We start from the raw sequence: 22159 nt of genomic DNA on the forward strand, positions 1-22159 counted from the left end.
GGTGAGGTCAATGTTGGTCCCCATCTTTCTCTTAAGAATGATCTAAGCTGGAGAAAACAGAAGAAGGACTCATTGGTCACTCTATATTTGTATTTTCATTGTTCAAAGGACATGAGTTCTTTCCATGTAATAGTCCTTAATATATTTTATGCTTTTGTCATATCACAAATTTAATATTCTATTGCCCATGTTCATAGGCAATAACACATTTTTGCACAATGGTGCTTTTATTGATATCCCTACATTTTCTCTATACATTCATTAATTTCTTGCCACATTCTAATCATATGTATTAGAATGGGGTTATTGTCTTTTTATTTAGTGATTTGAAACTCCATTTATAGATAAAGTCCTTTGCTTCTCCCTCCTCCATTGAGTACATTCCCATTTGAACCCAAGACAGGGTGGAGGGGTTTGTCTTCAGTGAAGAAGGCTGTGAGAAATCTAGCCTATGCAGCTAGGTAATATTTTTTGAGATCTGAAAGTCTCAGACCTCTCAGCCCGTAGTCCCATGTCAGTTTTTCCAATGCAATTCTTGGTACCTTATTATGCCATAGGAAGTGTCTAATATGGTTGTTTAGTAGTTTAAAAAAGCTTTTAGGTAACGGAATAGGCAACGATCGAAAAAGTTATTGCAGTCTTGGCATCACTTTCATTTTGATGCAGTTAACCCTTCTCACCAAAGTAATCGGTGAGTCACTCCATTTCTGTCGCTCTCTTTCTATCAAGAAGAGGAACATAATTTAGTTTGTACAGATTTTGCAAGTTATTGTTAGTTACTTTCCCAAGATATGTATTCCATTTGTCTTCTATTTAAATTTATTTCCTTTTTGGTATCTTTCAAATTCAAAATTTATTAATAGTGTTATCTCACTTTTATCCATATTTATTTTGTAGCCTGATATTCTTCCATATTTTTCTAGTGTTACTTGTAATTTTTCCAAAGTTTTAGCTGATTCTGATAGATTCAATAGCACATTATTGACAAATAGACTGATTTTGTGTTCTTCTTGCCCGACTTTGAAGCCATTTATACCCAAATCCCTTTTTATTGTCTCTGCCAACATTTCGATCGTTAAAATAAAAAGCACTGGGGACAGGGGGAATCCCTGTCTGCTCGATCCACTCAAGGGGAACACCACCAATATCTGAATATTTGGTTTTTTTTTAGCTTGTAGTTTATAATATAAAGTTTTTATCCAATTTATGAATGTTCTTCCTATACCAAATTGTTCCAGTGTTTTAAATAAAAAAGGCCATTCCAAATGCTTTTTCCACATCTAGGGAGACTGTAATACTTGGATTTTGTTCAGATTTAGCCATGTGCATTATATTAAATGGTCTTCCTAGACTATTTAAGAAATACCTTCCTTTAACAAATCCTGCTTGGTCTGTATTTATTAGTTTTGGCAAGTATTATCCTAACCTATTAGCCAATGCTTTCGCTAGTATCTTATAATCAGCATTTATCAGGGATTTTGGTCTGTATGATGAAGTTTTTGTGGGTCCCTATTCTTTTTTGGTAATATTATAGTAATCACAGTTGAGAATGACTCTGGGAGGGTCTGTGTTTCCACAACTTGGTCAAGAACATCCATTAAAAGAGGAATTAATAATTATTTGAATTGTCTAGAAAACTCAGGTGGAAATCCATCCTGATGATTTATGAGCCTGTAGGGTGCCCAGGGCCTTTTCTATTTCTTCCTTTACGAAGGGAGTATCTAATTTTATCCTTTCTCTCTCTTCCAGCCTTGGAAGTTCAACATTCAGCAAAAATGCTTCCATTTCATTCTCATCTCCTAGTAATTCTAATTTGAATAGCACTGTGTAATATTATCTAAAAGTGTCTTCAATTTATTTTTGCTTATCTACTAGAGTGTCTGTTTCTGTTTTTATAGCTTTTATCATTCTTGATGTTTCCTCTGTTTTAATATCCCAAGCTAAAACTTTGTGCGCCCGTTCACCCATAGTATTGTTTATTTTTAAATATAGCTTTTTCTGTCCTATATATTTGTATTGTATTATATCTTATGTTTTTATTCTCCAGTAATCTGTATTCTTCTTGTAGTCCTGTCCTTTAATTTTTTTCTAATTCTTTAATATCCTTCTCCAAACTGTTTACTTCTGTCATATGTTCCCTCTTAAGATTTTCGTATAGGATATAATTTGTCCCCTTAAACATGCTTTAAGCATGTTCTATATCAGAAAACTATTATTAGTAGACAGCAGATTTGTTTCACAAAATATTTCTATGTGTCTTTTTATAAATTCACAGAAGTCTGTTCTTTTAAGCCATGTAGTATTGTGATGACATCTGTGTACATTTTCTTGCTTTTCCATTGTTGTCATAGTTAATATTAATGGAGAATAGTCTGATAGAAGCCTTGCTCGATATTCTGTTTTTATCACTCTACTTTTTAACTTGGTAGACATTAAAAACAAGTCAATCCTTGTATGGAGTTGTGCACCCTTGAGTAAAAAGAGTAGTCTCCTTGTGTGGGATTTAATTTCCTCCATACATTGATAAGATTTAGATCTTTCATTTATGCAATTGTGGCTTTTGCTGCTTTCACTCTCATTATTGTTCTTGCCGATTTATCTAGTGTTGGGTCCTAGCAGAAATTAAAGTTTCCTCCAACTAATATATTTTGTCATCCCTCTGCTGCTTTTAAGAAGATGTCCTTCATAAAGGCTTCATCATCATAATTCAGGGCTTAAATATTCATAAATGTTCATGCTTCTCCATAAATTTTACAGTGTGCTTTTATATACTTTCCGGCTTGATCAATCAAGGTATCTTCTATTAACATTGGTGTATTTTTGTTAATTAGAATTAAAATGAAGATGATATTATTTGTTCCACCCATCCTCTTTTTAATTTATCATGTTTCAATTTGATAAGATGTGTTTCCTGCAAAAAGATTATATACACTTTTAATTTATTTTAGTATGCCAAGACCCTCTTCCTCTTCACCTCCCTGTTTTTCCCATTAATATTAAAACTACTAAACTTTAGTGTTTTATCATATCAGTTTTCACACACATATTATATAACAATAATATCTTCCCAATTTTCTAAATTCTGTTGTAACATTTCCCTATCAAAAGACATTTGCAACACATAATTTTCCCCTGTAAGAAACACACACATGTCCCTAGTTCTGACAGTGACATTGACAATAGTACTTGGAAGCCTTCAGGTTCTTCTTCTGAAGAAGAAGAAGAAGAAACCCTCCCTTTGGCGCATCTTTTAAAATCACTCCTCTCCTGGTGCCATCTTTCTCCCCCCCACCCAAGTCAAAGTTCCCACTTTGCTGCTTTCCTTACCACCCTTCTGTCTTTTCGGAGATCTCCATATGAATCAATTGGTTTTTTTTCTTTTAACAGTGGGGGAAAAAAAAGGCTTAGTACTAAAAAGATACATCTTTCAGTTAGTCCCGTTTAGAAATGGTCTTTCCAGTACTTTCAGCTGGCGACTTTAATCTTTTCATAACTTTCTTAAATATTCTTCCACTTCTTTATTTTTGAAAATTTGTTGATTACTTTCTGAGACGTCCACCCTCAGTGTTCCTGAATAAATCATTGAATATTTAATATTTTTAGAGCGCAGTTGATTCTTTACTTGCCAAATTCCTTTCTTTGTTTGACCAAGGCAGGGCTGAGGTCTGGAAAAATATTATTTTTGCATTGTCCCCCACCATTATTATTTTTTTAATATTCATACTCTGCTCTCAGATTGCATCTCTTTCCCAGTAATTGTTCGCCGGTTTTTCTGAATCTGAGGGTCCGGTGAGCCCTTTCAATTTGCAGCTTTGCATTTAACTTATTTTGTCCCAGCATTTGTAGGATCCATGTTTCAAAGAAGCTCACCGGGTCTTTTCCCTCTATTCCTTCTTTCAGTCCAAATGATTCTTACATTGTTACATCTGCTAAAATTTTCCAAATGGTTGATCTTGTGCATCAGTCCTTTCTTTTCTATGTCCCATATTTTCGCTTTTTCTTCCAGTGCCTTCAGCCTGTCTTTTGCTTTGTCTAGCTCAGCCTCTGAATAAGTCATTTGTTCATTTACGTCTTCCACAACTTCTTTAATTTCCTTGACCTTCTCTGATATATCTCTCATCGCTGATTCCATACTCTTAAAATGACTGCACAAACTTTCCATCATGTTCAGGATGGAGGCTACATCTTGGGCCAACTCCCCAGCTCTGCTGGCTTCAGCCAGTCCCAAAGCCCCCGCTGAGTCACACCTCATCAGGTTTCCATGCGATGTTCTTGGCTGAGCTGTTACTTCTTCAGTTTTTGCTTTTGTTGCCTCAGTCATTAGTACCAGTTTTATCCACTTTTGATGATAAAATTCTGGTTTTGAGTTTTTAAACCGTCTTTTTAATACTTTTTGTTCTTTCAAAACACCTGTTCAGCTTATTAGCATGGCCAAGCCCCGAGAAATAAATATTCCTGGAGAAGAGGAATGTGATGTGTAAAGCTGGCAAAACTCAGCAGTGTCCTTTATATAGCAAAGGTAAAAATACATAACCGACATTAAATCCTTCATTAAAGTGTCGAAAAATGTCAGCAGGCATCCAAGCAAAAGAGTAAGGGGGGAGGGAGGTGTGGCTGTGAAGCCAGGAGGTGATAGGTGGAGAAGGGAGGGAGGGGACAGCAGCGATCAAAGGGGGGAGGGATGGCTAGGTAAAGGGAGAGGAAGGGAGGGAGAAGAACTGGAAAGGGAAGGGAAGGAGGGAGGGGGAAGAGGAGAGCAGGTTAGCAGAAGCTGGAAAAGTCAATGCTAATGCCATCTGATTGGAGAGATGTGTTTTTCCTCAAGTTTTCGTTTGGCCTCATTCTGAAAATGGATAGGGCTGAGGACAGACATGTCACTGTAGGAATGCTTGAGGAGGTTGAAATGATCAGCTGCAGAAAGCTCAGGTTTAGACCAGCAAACAGAACATCAGTATTTTGCAAACCTGTCACCCTATCTGTGTTTGGTCTCACTGATGTAGAAAAGGCCACACCGGGTGCACTGACTGCAGTAAATCAGGTTGGACGATGTGCATGTAAAGCTCTGCCTCACTTCGAAGGTCTGTTTGTGGCCCTGGATGGTGGAGAGGGAGGAGATGCAGGAACAGGTTTTGCACTTTCTGCAGTTGCAGCATGAAGTGCCTGATCCACCATCAATATTCACAAAAGACTGAAGTTGTGAAACTAATAGGCTTTTATTAACTATAGACTGGAACAGCCATCAAGCTCATTGATTGATCAATTCATTGAGTGAAATGTGGAGCATGCAAAATGCTATGAATAGGATCGGTGTCAGGAGGTGTATCCAGCTGGCAGCAGCCAATCACAGTATAACAATGGTTTACCACAGTGCCTAAGCAGGTAGAAGGGTGGGTTGGGAGGGAAGACCAACGAGTCTTAATTTTTTTCTCTCTAACTTTTCTTCTCCTCCCAAAGTTTTCTCCCTCCACCTGTCTGTCCATCTCCCACATCTAACCTATACTCTATCACTCTCCCCAGCTAATTTCCCCTTTAATTTCAAGATTTTATCTTTGTCTTGACAACGTTGACTGACCATTTCTATCTATGGATGCTGTGTGCCCCTTTGAGTCCCTCCAGCAATTCTCCATCTGCTCCTTTCTGCCCATTCTATTTTACAAAGATTCAGCAGAGGGCTGATAAGGACTGGAATAGCGAGTGCCAGTGATGCTGAAGGGTAGATGAATAGAATGTTGAATTTCTTGGGGCCTGAATGTTTGCTTTTTTAAACATTTGAATAAATAACCCTTTTTCCTAATGAAATCATTCTTCAATTTCTGCAATAGGCCCACACTATCATTTCAATGGCTGTCTTGGGCCATAACACAACGAGAGATTGTATTTGTGTGTGCGTATTTGTGTGTTTATGCTCGTGTGTTAATGTGTGTGGATCTGCATTTGCGTGTATGTGTGTATGTGTGTGTGAATGAATGTACGTGTGTAGGGGTGTTAGAGTGTACATGTGTGTGTGGCTGCGTTTGAATGCATGGGTGTGTGTGTGTGTGTGTGTGTGTGTGTGTGTGTGTGTGTGTGTGTGTGTGTGTGTGTGTGTGTGAGAGAGAGAGAGAGAGAGAGTGTGTATAGAACTATAGAACATTACAGTACAGAAACAGGCCGCTTTGGCCCTTCTTGTGTGTGCCGAACCATTCTTTTTGCCTAATCCCACTGACTTGCACCCAGTCCATAGCCCTCCATACCTCTCCCATCCATGTACCTGTCCAAATTCTTTTTAAATGTCATTTCAAGAGGAATAATGTATAAGAGTAAAGAGGTGTTGATGAGGCTGTATGTAGCACTGGTGAGACCTCATTTGAAGTACTCTATGCAGGTTTGGGCCCCCTATCTTAGAAAGAATATGATGTTGGAGAGAGTGCAGAGGAGATTTCCTAGGATGATTCCTGGAATACAAGGGTTAATGTATGAGGAACGTTTGGCAGCTCTTGAATTGTATTCATTGGAGTACAGGAGAATGAGAGGGGATCTCACAGAAACATTTCGAATTTTGAAAGGTTTTAACAGAGTGGATGTAGATAAGATGGTGGCTGAATCAAGGACAAAATGGCACAATCTTAAAATTAGAAGTTATCTATTTAAAACAGAGATGAGAAAAAACTTGTTTAGTCAGAGGGTGGTAGATTTGTGGAACTCATTGCTGTATACACCGGTGGAGGCCCAATCACTGCGAGAGTTTAATCAGGAGAATGATAAGCATCTAATTGGTTGGGCCATCAGGGGATATGGGGAAAAGGCTGGCAATTGGAACTAGTTGTGAGTATAGTTCAGCTTGGGGTGGAGTTGCAGAACAGACTCGATGGGTCAAGTGGCCTACTTCTGTTCCTTTATCTTGTGAGCTGGCAACTAATTCCACACTCATACCACTCTCTGTGTAAAGAAGTTCCCCCTCATGATCCCCCTAAACTTTCCTGTTTTCACTCTTAACCCATGTTCTCTGGTTTGTATCTCACCTACTCTCAGTGGGGAAAAAGAAGCCTATTGACATTTACTCTGTATATCCCCATCATAATTTTAAATACCTCTATCAAATTTCCCATCATTCTTTTATGCTCCAGGGAATAAAGTCCTATTTTGTTTAACCTTTCCCTGTAACGCAAATAAATCTTCTCTGCATTTTCTGTCTTATTGATATCTTTCCTGTAGTTAGGTGACAAAAACTGCACACAATACTCCAAATTTATCCTTACCAATGTCTTATTCAACTTTACCATAACATCCCAACTCCTAAACTCAATACTTTCATTTATGAAGGCCAACATGCCAAGAGCCCTCTTTACTACCCTATCCACCTGAGACACCACTTTCAGAGAATTATATATCTATATTTACAGATCCCACTGTTCTGCAGCACTCCTCTGTGCCCTACCATTCACCGTATACGTCCTTTCTTGGTGCATTATATTGTGCATTATATTCCATCTGCCATTTTGCAGCTGTAGCCACTGAAAATGCAGTGGTGGCTGATGAAGGCAAAATAATGATACACACGGTTGCAGGTAAATTAGAACTCATTTACTCAAGTCACGCATTATCTTTTAAAACACTGAACACGCGCGTCATGTCATGATGTTATGATGTTCCATGCCAGTTCACTAGACTTTTGGAAATTGTAGTCTATCTATTGCGTGGCTACATGCCCCCCCCCCCCCGACCCCCACCCAGAAATGGCACTTTCACCTGGTAGTTTTTTGGAAGGTCAACCCCTGTGTCAGGCTGCTGGCTGTTGAATAGGGGCAGATTTGTCAACATAGGCAGGTTTGAGCCTGTCAATTGTGAATGTCAGAGGCTGCCCAGTAATGTTCAAGATTCAGGTTGACCTCATTTGTCTTATCACCCTGTATGGTCCCTTGTATAGCACCTGCAAGGGCTGTCCATGTGTTCCTCTACGTACGAACACGTATTTTCAGTCCTTCTGTTTGTGTGGTACAAAATAAACATGCTTCCCTTGTGATGATGGTGGTACAGAGGATAATTTGCCTATGGTATCCCTTCGTCTGCTCAGCAGCTCTTTGGGATCTTCATCTTTACTGGATCCATGTGGAATGAATTACCCTGGGACCACCAAAGGCTCACCATATACAAGCTTTGCAGATAAAGTGTGAAGATCCTCTTTTGGAGTTGTCCTAATGCTGAGCAACACCCATGGTAATTTGTCTTCCCAGTTGGGACCTTGCAAACGGGCCATTAAGGCTGATTTAAGGTGACGATGGAATATTTCAACCATCCCATTGGACTGTGGGTGATAGATGCTTGTATGATGAAGCCTAGAGCCAAGCAGCTGAGATAAGGCCGTCCATAATGAATATGTAAATTAACATTTCCTGTCAGAAGTGATGTATGCCAGTAGCCACCCAGGAATTAAGGAATGCTCGTGCACAAGAGTCTGTAGAAGTATCTGGCATGGGAACTGCCTCAGGCCATCTTGTAAACCTGTCAATCACTGTGAAGAGATAGTGGTAATCTCGTGAAACTGGAACTGGTCCCACAGTGTCCACATGGACATGGTCAAAGCGACAAGTTACTGGTGGGAAGGGTCATAGTGGTGCTTTCACAGTTGATAGATTTTGACTTTTTGACAAGCTACACAAGACCTGGCCATTTGCGTGACATCTTTCTTCAGTCCATGCCAAATAAATCTGTCTGAAATCAGATGAATGGTCAATCTGATGGATACATGAGAAAGACTATGGACAGATTAAAAAATGTGACATCTCCATGAAGCTGGAATCACTGGCCATGGACGTCCTGTTGACACATCACAAAAGAGCAGCTTGCTGTCGGCATTGATATCCACATCCTTCCATTGTAGCTTGGTTATCGAGGTGTGATACGATTCCATCTCACCGCCTTGCGCTTTGACAGCAGCGAGAGCCGTGTAGTCAACACTGTGGTCCCTACTGAACAGGAAAGTGCATCAGCCACAACATTGCCTTATCCAGAAATGTGCATTATTCTGGTAGAGAATTCCAAAATGAAGGATAACTGGTGCTGTTGCCAAGCTGACCAAGGCTCTGACTCCTTTGAAAATGTGAAGGTCAAAGATTTATAGTCTGTGAATATGATGAAGTGTCTGCCTTCCAAAAAGTAACAGAAGTGATGGCTAGAAGCTCTTTATCAAAGGTGCTGTATTTTTCTTCTCGGCCTCATGGACATGGCAGCTAAAGAATGCCAATGGCTTCTATTGTCCATCGACATACTGCTGCAGAGTGCCCCCTATGGACACATCAGATGCATCTGTTGAAAGGGCAGTGACAGCATTTATGATTGGATAACTGAGCATGGTTGCTTGAGCTAATAGTTCCTTTGACTTAATGAAAGCATTTTGACTTTCATTTGTCCACTGAATAGATTTGGCCTGACCAGACAGCAGATTGAACAGAGGCTTCATAACATGAGCTGCTGCTAGAAAGAATTGACCATAAAAATTAACCATGCCCAAGAACTCTTGCAGACCTTTAACAGTGGTTGGTCTGGAATACTCAGTAATGCCATCTATCTCAGAAGGCTGTGGAACCATGCCATTTTTGGTGATTGTATGCCCCAGGAATTCTATGGACTGATGTCCAAAAAACACATTTATCTGGATTGATGGTCAGTCCAAATTCTCGCAGACGTCTAAAAAGTGTACACAGGTGTTCCATGTGCTCTTCTTTAGTTTTGCTGGTGACTAATATGCCGTCTAGATAAATGAAGATGTTGGCCATGCCACGCCCTACTGTGTCCATAACTTGCTGAAAGGTCTGAGCTGCATTTTTTAACCCAAAAGGCATATGTAAAAATTCAAACAATTTGTTTTTGGGATGTTGTTTGGTTCCACTGGCACCTGGTGATATCTTCATATCAAGCCCACTTTTGAAGAGATTTTTGCCCCATGTGGATTCACTGAAAAATCTTGAATATGTGGAATAGGGTAGCAATCCTGTATAGTGGCATGATTGAGCCGTCTATAATCTCCACAAGGTCTCCACCCTCTGGAGCATTTTTGGACTAAATGTAATGGAGATGCCCATGGGCTGTTGGACCTGTGAATTACCCCCAGCTCTTCCATTTTTTGGAATTCTTGTTTAGCTAATTGCAGTTTCTCCAGAGGCAAAGAACATGTCTTAGCATGAATGGGAGGACCCCTGGTAGAAATATGATGAGTTACACCATGTTTTACAGTGGGGGTCGAAAACTGCAGAGTTGTAATTTCAAGAAACTTTTCTACAAGTCTGGAGATCTTATTAACAATCTTACACAAGGCTTGAAGGTAGAGTGCAGGAACATGCGATTTTGCCAGGCGAATAGTTTGAAAGGTGGTACCATCCACCAGCTGATGCCCTTTTAAGTCTACCAAGAGCGAATGAGCTCGAAGGAAATCGGCACTGCGTAACGGTTGTGACACTGCTGCTATAATAAAAGGCCATGTGTAAATGTTCCCCTCGCACTGAACATTCATTTTTTTGGTGCCATACATGGGTATGTTGGAATTATTGACTGCTGTGAGTTGGAGATTGGGGATAGGATAATGTGTATTTAAACCAATTGGTGGAAAAACATCAATCTCTGATTCTGTGTCCTCAAAAATTTATGTTGGGATACCTAGTCCCAAACATATAGAAGGCTCGTAGATTTTCGCTGACCATCACAGCCATTAATGACAGTTGGCCAGGGTGTTTCCTAAGAATACACAGGGTGGCAGGGACCTACATGCATTGACTCCCCAACGCCAGTGGTAAAACCAGGTTGAAGTGTCGACTGGCTGCCTGCCTGACTTGAGATGTTGCCTCATTATAGGAGCTGGTGTGTTGAGACCATTGGCTTGGGAAGTAGTGTCAACAATGGAAGTGCTGGGTGCAGACAGCTGTGACGCAGTGACATTATCTGAAGACCTTTTGGTGTGTTTTTTTTCCAAGACATCTGCCTCTGCAGCTACTGTCCTGGGATCTTTGAAAGAACTCTGTGATAATAAATCTGATATCTTTTGGCATCCTCTCCAGGAAGAACTGTTCGAATAACATATCTGTCTGTTGGCTGGACAGGGCGGACAGGGCGCAGTCCCCCAACTCCATGTGTAATAGTCTAGCGGCCCTCTTTCTGCGAGATATGCCGTAAATTCACAGCAAGAGTGCTTTTAGAGTGTCATACTTCACTCTCCAGGCTCCGATAGATCATGCAGGACATCATCGACTCACTTGGCAGTGGCTTGGTCCAAGGCACTGACGAGGTGATAATAGTGAATTGCTTCCTGAGATGAAATTGTGCCTCAGCCTGTCGAAACCTCATCTCTGATTCTGCTGTCCTGTAAGGCGGTAGCTTAACAGCAACAGCTGCAGTATTCACATAGTCCAAAAGCTCATTTTGGACCTGTTGGGGTCACCATTTGTAGCCACTGAAAATGCAGTTGTGGCTGATGAATGCAAAATAATGATGCACGCAGTTGCAGGTAAACCAGAACTCATTTACTCAAGTTGCACGTGTATTCTTTTAAAACACTGAATCACCACATCATGATGTCATGGCATTATGATGTCCCTTGCCGGTTCGCTAGACTTCTGGGAGTTGTAGTCTATCTATAGTGCTGCTACACAGGCCATTTTTCTTTCTGGTCCAGGTGGTTCTGCAAGCTTTGAAAACCTTCTTTGCTGTCCACAATACCTTTAATAGTGTCATCTACAAACCTCCTGATCCAATTTACCACATTATCATCCAGATCATTGATATAGATGTCAAACAACAATGGTCCCAGCACCCATCCCTGAAGCACACCACTAGTCACAGGCCTCCAGTCTGAGAAGCAATCATCCACTTCCACTCTCTGACTTATCCCATGTAACCAGTGTCAAATCCTGTTCACTGCTTCACCATGAATACCTAGTGTCTGAACCTTCCTAACGTCCCATGTGGGACCTTGTCAAAGGGCTTACTAAAATCATGTATGTGAGTGTTTATATACGTGTGTGTGTGTGTGTGTGTGTGTGTGTGTGTGTGTGTGTGTGCATGCACTTGCTTGCATATAGGTGTGTATGTGTGTGAATGTGCTGTGTTGTAGTTTCATTTTGCTTTTAACCTACCTTTGTTCTTTATTTACTTGGCAGAGCCTTTGTGTCCTCCAGCCAGCTACCACTGAGTCCCAGGCATGAGCTGGCAAAACTGCTGCTGGAGAGAGCACGGATGAAGGCCCGAGCTAGCCCCCTCAAAGCCGACCACAGCATTCTGCCCATGGTGAAGAGCTCTGCGTAAGTGCTGCTCATAGCTTTCCTCTATCACCACTAATAGAACAACAGAGGGAATCAAGAACTGAAGATGCTAGAACCTTGAGTAAACAAAGAGAAGCTGGAGTGACTCAGTAGGTCAGGCAGCATCTGTGGAGAGAGACACAGTTAGTGTAGTGGGATAGCGCGATTCTATTACCGCGCTGGTATCCCAGATTCAAATCCAGCATTGTCAGTAAGGAGTTTATAAGTTCTCTTCGTGTCTGTGTTGTTTTCCCAAGGTGCTCTGGTTTCCTTCTAAAATGTATGAGGCTGTAATTGGGCAACATGGGTTTAAATTGCTGGAATTGGCTTCTACCATGCTGTAAATTTTTTATAAAAAACTGTTCAGTGATTCTTTGGACCCTTTATCAAGACTTGAACAGGAAGGAAAAGCTATTAAATATATAAGACATATATTCATCCTAACTGCTCTGCGATTCCTACACTGATTAGCATGTGGCACAGATGGTAATCCTGAGATTACCAACTTTGAGGTCCTACTCTTTATACCTTAGCTCCCTAAATTCAGCTTGTTGGATCTCATTGCACATTTTTCCTATATTGTTGGTACCTACATTCACCATGACAACTGGCTGTTCACCCTTCCCTTTCAGAATGCCCTGCATTTGCTTCAAGATATGCCTGACTCTTGACCTGTGAGGCAACAACTAACTCACAGCGCCGTTTGAGACTACAGAAGTTCCTATCTGCTCCCCTTACCCTGGAATCCCTTACTACTTTAGCTCTGCCATGCAAAATAACACTGCAAGGGGTTCATGGAGAAGAATAGGCAATGGAATGGTGTCTTCATGTCACCACTAGTTGATCCTGTGGCATTCATTGTAACAGTGCAAGTCTACAGTTGTCAGAACACAATAAATGCTGAGAAATCATGGAGCCACACAGTACGGGAAAGGCCTGTTACCCCATGAATTCCATAACAAATATTAAGCACCAATTATAGACGATACTTTCCTTACTCTAATGTCCTAATTTCAAAGTACCATCTTCCAAATCATGAGTTGCAATATTCCAAATTTTGATTTCTTTATAATCTGTGGCTGTTACTTTATGTAGTTTTAATTTGTTGATAGAACGGATAAACATTTTGCATAGCTTCGCAACAAGACTTTCATACCGATGAATAGCAAAGCATTTACTGTAAAATGATACAAAGATGTATAGAGATATAAAAAGTATATGAAGATGCAAAATCTTTAAGTGATACAAAAGCTTTTAGAGATACACAAATTCAAAGAAAAATTTCTCATGCCTCCTTCACATCTTGTAGAATATGAGAGCAAACACTTAGTCTGGGTGGATATTATGACATATTACATCATAGTAAACATTATAAACAATAATTCTGTTAAAGAGACAGGCGCAAAATTAACTAAGAATCAAAAACACAAGGTTTTAACCTTTACACCAATCCTACACTTATTCTCAAGTTCAAGTTTATTTGTCATTCGATCATTCCAGTACAACCTGACAAAACAGCATTCTCTGGTCCACAGTACAGAACAATGCAAAACATGCATACAGACATAACACATATAGACAAACGATACATATACATAGTACATATGTATATTTATTAAAAATAAATATTCTTAATAAATAGTAGTTACAGAGAGTTGTTTTAGTAGTTATTCAGCAGTCTCACTGCCCTTGGGAAGAAGCTGGTCCTCAGCTTGATGGTTCTGATTCTGATTTTTCTCTATCGTTTTTCTATAGGGAGTAGCTGGAAGATGCTGTGTGTGGGGTGGTAGGGATCGTCCCTGATTTTGCGAGCCATGTTTAAACAATGATCCTGGTAAATCTCAAATGGGAGGACAAGCACAGTGATTCTCTCTACTGCTTTTATGGTCCAATGCTCTGTGCAGTGGTTTTGAGAACCACTGCTTTAGACCTAATTGTTACTGAAATAGTTGGCCCATTTCCTTTTGAGTTATGAAACTGTGCACATAATGAGTCAATTAGGTACAATTAAAACAGTGGTCAAACTTTTTATTTCCACCCATTATACCACTAATCCCAATGGCATAGGTGCACATAGGTGTTTGTAAGGGATTACAAACTTTTTCTTTCCACTCACATACCACTTTAAAAGTTTGAAAACCACTGCTCTATAGCAACCATACCACACACTATGATGCAGCTGCCAGGACACAGTTGATAGAGCACCTGTATAACGTTGTCATAATGGTGGCCAATAGCCTTGCCTGCCTCCGCCTTCTGAGGAAATGCAGTCTCTGTATTCTCCCTATATTCCCAACAACTCTAAGGGCAGTTGCTGTGGGCAACCAGAGCAGCTGGAGAAAATTGATGTGGTCACAGGGAGGATCCACATCCAGCATACATGGGGACTAAGAATGAACCCAAGTCATTGGACCAGTGCCTCTACCAGCTCGGCCACTATACAATTTCTTACCTCATTAATAGCCTTTGTCCTCCAAAATTCATCTCTCTGAGTGGAACTGTGGGTGAAATTCAACCTATCAAAGAATATTTTTAATTTAATTTAATTAATTTTTAGTTTAGAGATACAGCATGGCAACAGGCTTTTCTGGCCCACGAGTCCGCGCCGACCAAATACATCCATATGACCAATTAACCTACTAACCCATACAGATTACTCACCTAGTAAGTCTGGATTGACTGTAAATTATACATTCAAGAGAGCTCTGGGTTCAGAGGATATTTTGGAATGTCACACAATTATAGTCTGTTACCTTTAAAAATTCCACCATCCTCAAAAGATCTATGTCTCTTTTCCTGCTGCAGAGAGCATCAATTACTTATTTTACGTTGTTGTGTAAAGTAAACTGAGGTATATGCTTTATATCCACTTTCACCATCTATTATGATCCCGAGGCTAGGAAGCTCAGGGATACAATAACATAGAACATTACAGCATAGTACAGTACAAGCCCTTCAGCTCACATTTTTGTGCCAACCTATATAAACCTACTCCACATCAATCTAAGCCTTCCCTACCTCACAGACCATAACTCCTAATTTTTCTTACATGCACATATCTATCTAAGAGCCTCCATTGAACCAGCCTCCACCACCACCCAGCAATGCATTCCAGGCACCCACCACTCTGTGTAAATAACTTATCTCAATGTCCCCCATAAACTTTCCTCCACAATAAGCTTGAGTCGACAGATGTAGTTCTCCAGGAACGCTTCTCCTTCTGCCAATTGGCAGCATGGGTTAGTGTAGTGGTTAGTGTGACTCTAATACAGTGCCAGTGTTCTGGGTTTGAATCTGGCACTGTCTGTAAGGAGTTTGTACTTCTCCCCATGACCTGCATGAGTTCCCTCGGGTGCTCCAGTTTCCTCCCACCTTTCAAAATGTACTGGGTTTGTTGGTTAATTGGGTGAAATTTGGCAGCACGGATTTCATTGGCCAGAATTGGCTTCTACTGTGATGGAAATGACATTTTAAAAAAGAAAGCCCCAAATCTCTGTCACCACTGACCTAAAATAAACCTTCATACTGGGTATGCTGTTCTTTAAAGAACTAGAGTTAGGAACATGGCTCCTTGAACTAGGGGTATAGCACCTACACTCACTGCCCCTTCCTCCCTTCTCCAGGGATTGGACAACATACCTGCCCTACCTACTACACCTTTCCTGTAACTCCACACATGAGCAGCACACCAAATGGGACCACCACTGCAAAGTGCTAAATAAGTGGAACAATGGGGAGCAAGCCTCATTTAGAACTGAAGGTGACTGCTCTGTCATAAATAAACAGAAATGCTGGAGGAACTCAGCAGATCTGTACTGCTCCGTGTCAAGCAATTGTCTAGTGGGTGAGTAATCTGCTGGTGCAACTGCAGTGAACGGCACCTGTGACATTAAACTTCCTTGTGTGTGACCAATTTCTCTTACCAGAACGTAACCCAATTCCAGCTGGCAGAATCAAAGTAGGTTTTGACGCTGTGCTGTCTGTACGTTGTGACCAGAAGTGTGAGGCCAAACCTTGTGAACTTCATTATTCATGCAGATTTAATATGAGCCAGTTGAAAGTAGAATCAGTGTTGGCTTATTGGTTAAGAAGTTTCAGAATAGAAAGTCGGAGATTAGGAATAGAAGTATCCCATTTATTTTTTCAAGAGTATTCCACCATTCATGGAATCTAATTGATCTGTCACCTAACAAACTTTTCTCAATTCCTTTAATACCTTTTTAATTTAAATGTATCAATCCCATATTTAGGATTTGTAATGAGAACACCATGGCACAGAAACAGACACTTTAGCCTATCTGGACTCTTCCAAATTTTACCAACTTATTTTTCTGCCTCATTCCATTGATTTACACCCAAATTATGGCCCTCCATACCTCTCCCATCCATGAACCTATCCAAATTTTCTTAAATGTTGAAATCAAAACTGCATCCACCACTTCAACTGGCAGCTCATTCTACACTCCCACGACTCTCTAAGTAAAGAAGTTTCCACTAATGTTCCCTTGAAACATTTAATCTTTCACCTTGATGTCCTCTTGTACTTGTCTTACTCGACCTCAGTAGAAAATCCCTGCTTGCATTTACCCTATTTATACCCCTCAATTTTGAATACCTGTATCAAATCTCCCCTCATTCTCTGACATTCCAGGAAATAAAGTCTTAACCTATTTAACCTTTCCTTATAATTCAGCTCCTCAAGTCCCAAAAACATCCTTGTAAATTTTTTTCTGCCCTCTTTCAATACTATTGGTATCTTTTTTTATGTAGGTGGCCAAAACTGCACACAATACTCCAAATTTGGCCTCCCCAATGTCTTATACACTTCAACATAACACCTGAACACCTGTCATCTTTATGACCCCCATCTCCTGGAACACCACTTTCAGAGAATTATATATCTATATTTCCAGATCCTTCTGTCATGCTCCTCAGTGCCTTGTCATTTTCTATGTAAGTCCTACCTTGGTTAGTCCTCCCAAAATGTAATACCTCACACTTTTCTGCATTAAATTCTATTTGCCATTTTGCATCCCATTTTCCAGATGCTACTGCAACTACATCCACAATCTTTGTGCCATCTGCAAACTGTTCCAATTGACCACATAATCATCCAGATCATTGATATAGATGACAAACAAAAATGGACCAATCCCTGAGGCACCCACTAGTCACAGGCCTCCAAATGGAGAAGCAATCACCTACTGCCACTCTTTGAATGATCTCACAAAGCCAATGTCCAATCCATTTTACGATCTGATCCTGAATACTGAGCAACTGAACCTTCTTGACTAACTTGTCAAGGACCCTGATGTTATATCTAGTAGATTGTTCCAAATGTTTAAAATGTTCTGACTCCTCATCTAGGAACATAATTTATGGATCTCTATTCAGTTTCTCCTCCATGAAAAATATCATTAGTTTTGAGTAAACAATCCCTTTAATTCTAATAACTCCATGCTCACCAACCCAAATGTCATTTTGTCCTTTTAACATTTGGGTATCCAATGTATAATTTTTTTCCAAAAAAGAATTTATTAATCGAAGAAGAAAAATCTTTTCATATCCATAATGTCATATGCATTTATTTCCATCAGTGTATATTGTCACATATGTTTTCTACAGTAAAATCCCCATTATCTGGAATTCAAGCGACAAGCAGCCTCAAGCAACCAGAAAAAAATTGCAGAAAATAAATAGGTAAAAAATAAAGTTTAAAATTGGTGGCCCTAGCAGTCAGTTCGCCATCTACACAACTGGCAAATTTACTTATTCGGCATCTATCAATCCCCATAGATGCTGGATACTGGGAGTTTTACAATATTTAGTACTATAAACACCACTGTGGAATCTTGGACTTATTACCCCTCTGTTTTTTAGGAAATTTCCCTTGGTTTCAGCTCTAATGCCCAGTAAAGCAAGAACTCTAGAATGTTTTCCTTCTCCATAGTGCCCTTGTGTTGGCTGTGCCAAGCCTCAGTTCCTCAGCATTCCTCAGCACATACTCCTGCAGCCTGGAAAGTGCCTGTCAGCAGCATTCCCTCACCCCAACATCTTAGTGTGCTGGATGACCAACAAGGTTTGGGCAGTCCAAAGGGTGTCTTTCATCGATGATCTATCAGTTCCATTTGTGGTCTTGGTTAATTTTTGTCCATGTTTTCAAGAGCACAATTGGGCTAAATGCTAATGGTAATTTTCACACTTCATTGTCAATATTGTGATCTTCTCACCTTATCTCACAATGTAACCATTGACAAAGATAGGAATCTGCTTTAAAAATAGCCCCTTTAAATAAGATATTTTTAAGTGTCACCAGATATTTAGATTAACACAGCAGAAGCACAATTCAAGCCTATCATTATCCCAATTCAGTCTATTTTGTCATTAGAACACTGAAGAACAAGTACTGCAGAGATTAAATGCATCAGATTGTGGCACTCAGGAATGCATATTGAATGACTGAATATGTTTTATGCATATAATGTATTTGGCCTCTGCTCACTGCATTTTATACAAGAATGACCTTGTTCATTTTTCAACCAGAAGTTGATGAAGTTGTTATTTCCCCTGCTCTTTCAAAAGATTCTATCTGGAACATTAACTGGCAGTTGGGTGTTCCTTCTATACCATGGCAATTAAAGTGACATAACAAAAATGCCAGTCCACCCCCTTGACAATTCAACCGCTGAGACTTCCCGCTCTGACCCTCTTACCCTGTGATGATATGAACTTGTCAATGCTGGGTTTCTTCTGGGCTGTCTCTTCCAACTGTATCCATTGAGGCGTATCTGTTTGAGAGGGGTGAAACATGAAAGTCTGCAGATGCAGTGAAAGTAGTAAAAACACAGAAACGCCAGTGGAATTTAGCAGGTCTCGCAGCATTCATAGGAGGTAAATATATATGACCGACATTTTTGGACTGAGTCCTTCTTCTAGGTATGAGGGCTAAGGCCTGAAACATTGGTTATATATCTTTATCTTGTATGAACACTGTGAGATCTGCTGAGTTCCTCCAGCATTTCTGTGTTTTTACTGTTTGAGTGGAGGAATGGCCTGCTTGTCTGAGCTGACTGCCTTACCCAGTGGTCACCCATTGCATTTCTGCCTCTGCAGTCAACAGTCATGGAATGACCAGCTGACTAAATGTGTTGTCAATGGAGCATCATGGACACTTTATACTAAGTTGATCTACAGTCCCATCTGTGCATTGTCAGGCAGGAGCTGCAGCTAGACCCACTTTCCACACACATGCACCTATATCCATCCATGATCTCTTACCTATTAGCCTGTGCTCCTCCCGCTACCCCTTCCTCCATCTTCTCTCCTCTTCATCTCCCCTTCCCCCACCTCTTTATTCAGACACCTGCCAGTTTTTGCTTGTACTCAGCGAAGGGCTCAGGCCTGAAATGTTGGTTTTCTTTTACTTCCTGTGGATGCTGTGTGACCTGCAGAGTTTCTCCAGCCCATTTGTGTACAGCCCAAGACCCCAGCATCAGCTGACTTTCTTGTTTAACTTGATGGTCACGAAGTGCAATCACGAAGAAGGCTTGCCAGCGATTATGCTTTGTGAAATGTTTGAGAAGATTCAGTATGTCCCCAAAGACTCTCGAAAACTTCTACAGGTGTACTGTGGAGAGCTTTCTGGCTGATAGCATCACTGTCTGGTTCAGAGGTACCAATGCTCAGGACAAGAAAAAACTCCAAAAGATTATTAACTGAGCCTATGACATCACGAGCACCAGTCTTCACTCCATTGAGGACATCTACAAGAGGCGGTGTTTTAAGAAAGCAGCCTCTATCCTCAAGGAGCCCCACCACCCAGGCCATGCCCTCTTCACACTGCTTCTTCTTTGACTTGGCTTCACGGACGAAGATTTATGGAGGGGTAATGTCCACGTCAGCTGCAGGCTCGTTTGTGGCTGACAAGTCCAATGCGGGACAGGCAGACATGGTTGCAGCGGTTGCAGGGGAAAATTGGTTGGTTGGGGTTGGGTGTTGGGTTTTTCCTCCTTTGTCTTTTGTCAGTGAGGTTGGCTCTGCGGTCTTCAAAGGAGGTTGCTGCCCGCCGAACTGTGAGGCGCCAAGATGCACGGTTTGAGGCGATATCAGCCTACTGGCAGTGGTCAATGTGGCAGGCACCAAGAGATTTCTTTAGGCAGTCCTTGTACCTCTTCTTTGGTGCACCTCTGTCACGGTGGCCAGTGGAGAGCTCGTCATATAACATGATCTTGGGAAGGCGATGGGCCTCCATTCTGGAGACGTGACCTGCCCAGCGCAGTTGGATCTTCAGCAGTGTGGATTCGATGCTGTCGGCCTCTGCCATCTCGAGTACTTCGATGTTAGGGATGAAGTCGCTCCAATGAATGTTGAGGATGTAGCGGAGACAACGCTGGTGGAAGCCATGATTCGGAGCCGAACAGGAGTGTGGGTATGACAATGGCTCTGTATACGCTAATCTTTGTGAGGTTTTTCAGTTGGTTGTTTTTCCAGACTCTTTTGTGTAGTCTTCCAAAGGCGCTATTTGCCTTGGCGAGTCTGTTGTCTATCTCATTATCGATCCTTGCATCCGATGAAATGGTGCAGCCGAGATAGGTAAACTGGTTGACTGTTTTGACTTTTGTGTGCCCGATGGAGATGTGGGGGTGGCTGGTAGTCATGGTGGGAGCTGGCTGATGGAGGACCTCAGTTTTCTTCAGGCTGACTTCCAGGCCAAACATTTTGGCAGTTTCCGCAAAATAGGACGTCAAGCGCTGAAGAGCTGGCTCTGAATGGACAACTAAAGCGGCATCGTCTGCGAAGAGTAGTTCACGGACAAGTTGCTCTTGTGTCTTGGTGTGAGCTTGCAGGCGCCTCAGATTGAAGAGACTGCCATCCGTGCTACTATCAGGAAAAAGGTACAGGAGCACTCAATAGCACAGGGACAGCGTCTTCTCCACTGCCATCAGATTCCTGAATGATCAATGAATCAAAGACACTGCCTTAACTTGACTTTTACTTGCACTATTTTCATTTATTTTGTAAGGTGGTTTATAGAAATGTTTGTGCTGCGATGCTGCCGTAAAACAATGCATTTTGTAACTTGTCCATGACAATAAATTCTGATTCTGATCCTGTATTGCAGCGCTCTTAGTGAATGACTAATTAAGCGAGGAGCTTTACTCCATTCCAAGTACAACCTATGACCATCTGAAGTCCTTACCTGTACTTTTACTAAGAGAATTAAAATTAAAAATAGGTGGAAATGCTCACCTATTGCTATTCAACACTCTCCTCACCCATTTGCATTCTGAGATAACTGAACCCCAAGGTCTACTGTAAAGCCGCATTGAGGTGGATGGGGGAGTAAAAAAGAAAGGCAAGCCTGGTGTCTAGTTACACAATCTGAGCTAAAGTATGTTGGCTGTAGCCAGCAGTTTGAAGATGAACTTCTGATGTTCCACCCTAAGCGTAAATCTATCCTGGACCTGCATGGGCCTGCTGTAGGTTTGGGTCATGCTGAGTGACAGATACTGGTGCATCACTCTGCTCCTTTGCAAATTTCCACGAGGAGTCCACTGACATGATCATCGTGGATGGAATTTCCCAGCATTATTAGCCATGGTCATGTAAGGCATCAGGGAGGGACCCATTGAGTTCCTCCAGATGTTGCTCCAGATTCCAGCATCTGCAGTCTCTCGTGAGTTTTCCAACCATTACAATGGAGAACAGGCCTCCACAGTCTGGCTCATATTGTAAATACCATTCATTTGATAATAATTACAGATTTGGAAATTAGGGGCAAAAATAAAATTTAGCTGTTTTAAAAAAAAAACATACATTCTTTTTAAAATATTCAAGTTTTGCCAATTTTTAATCAATTTATTAATTATATTCTTATTTTTTAAATATTT

The 22159-nt window shown here is 40.9% G+C and overlaps 1 protein-coding gene across 3 annotated transcripts in view; it reads left to right on the forward strand.

Annotated features, from left to right (window-relative positions):
- kiaa1614 (KIAA1614 ortholog) overlaps positions 1-22159 on the forward strand; it is a 170323-nt gene that overhangs the window by 4547 nt on the left and 143617 nt on the right. For all 3 annotated transcript variants that reach the window (XM_069937605.1, XM_069937602.1, XM_069937603.1), the window contains exon 3: positions 12129-12269. In XM_069937605.1, the coding sequence (XP_069793706.1) occupies positions 12129-12269 (141 nt within the window). The remainder of the gene's footprint in view (positions 1-12128; positions 12270-22159) is intronic.

The sequence above is a fragment of the Narcine bancroftii genome, chromosome 5 (assembly GCF_036971445.1).
Source record: "Narcine bancroftii isolate sNarBan1 chromosome 5, sNarBan1.hap1, whole genome shotgun sequence".
Taxonomy (NCBI): Eukaryota; Metazoa; Chordata; class Chondrichthyes; order Torpediniformes; family Narcinidae; genus Narcine; species Narcine bancroftii.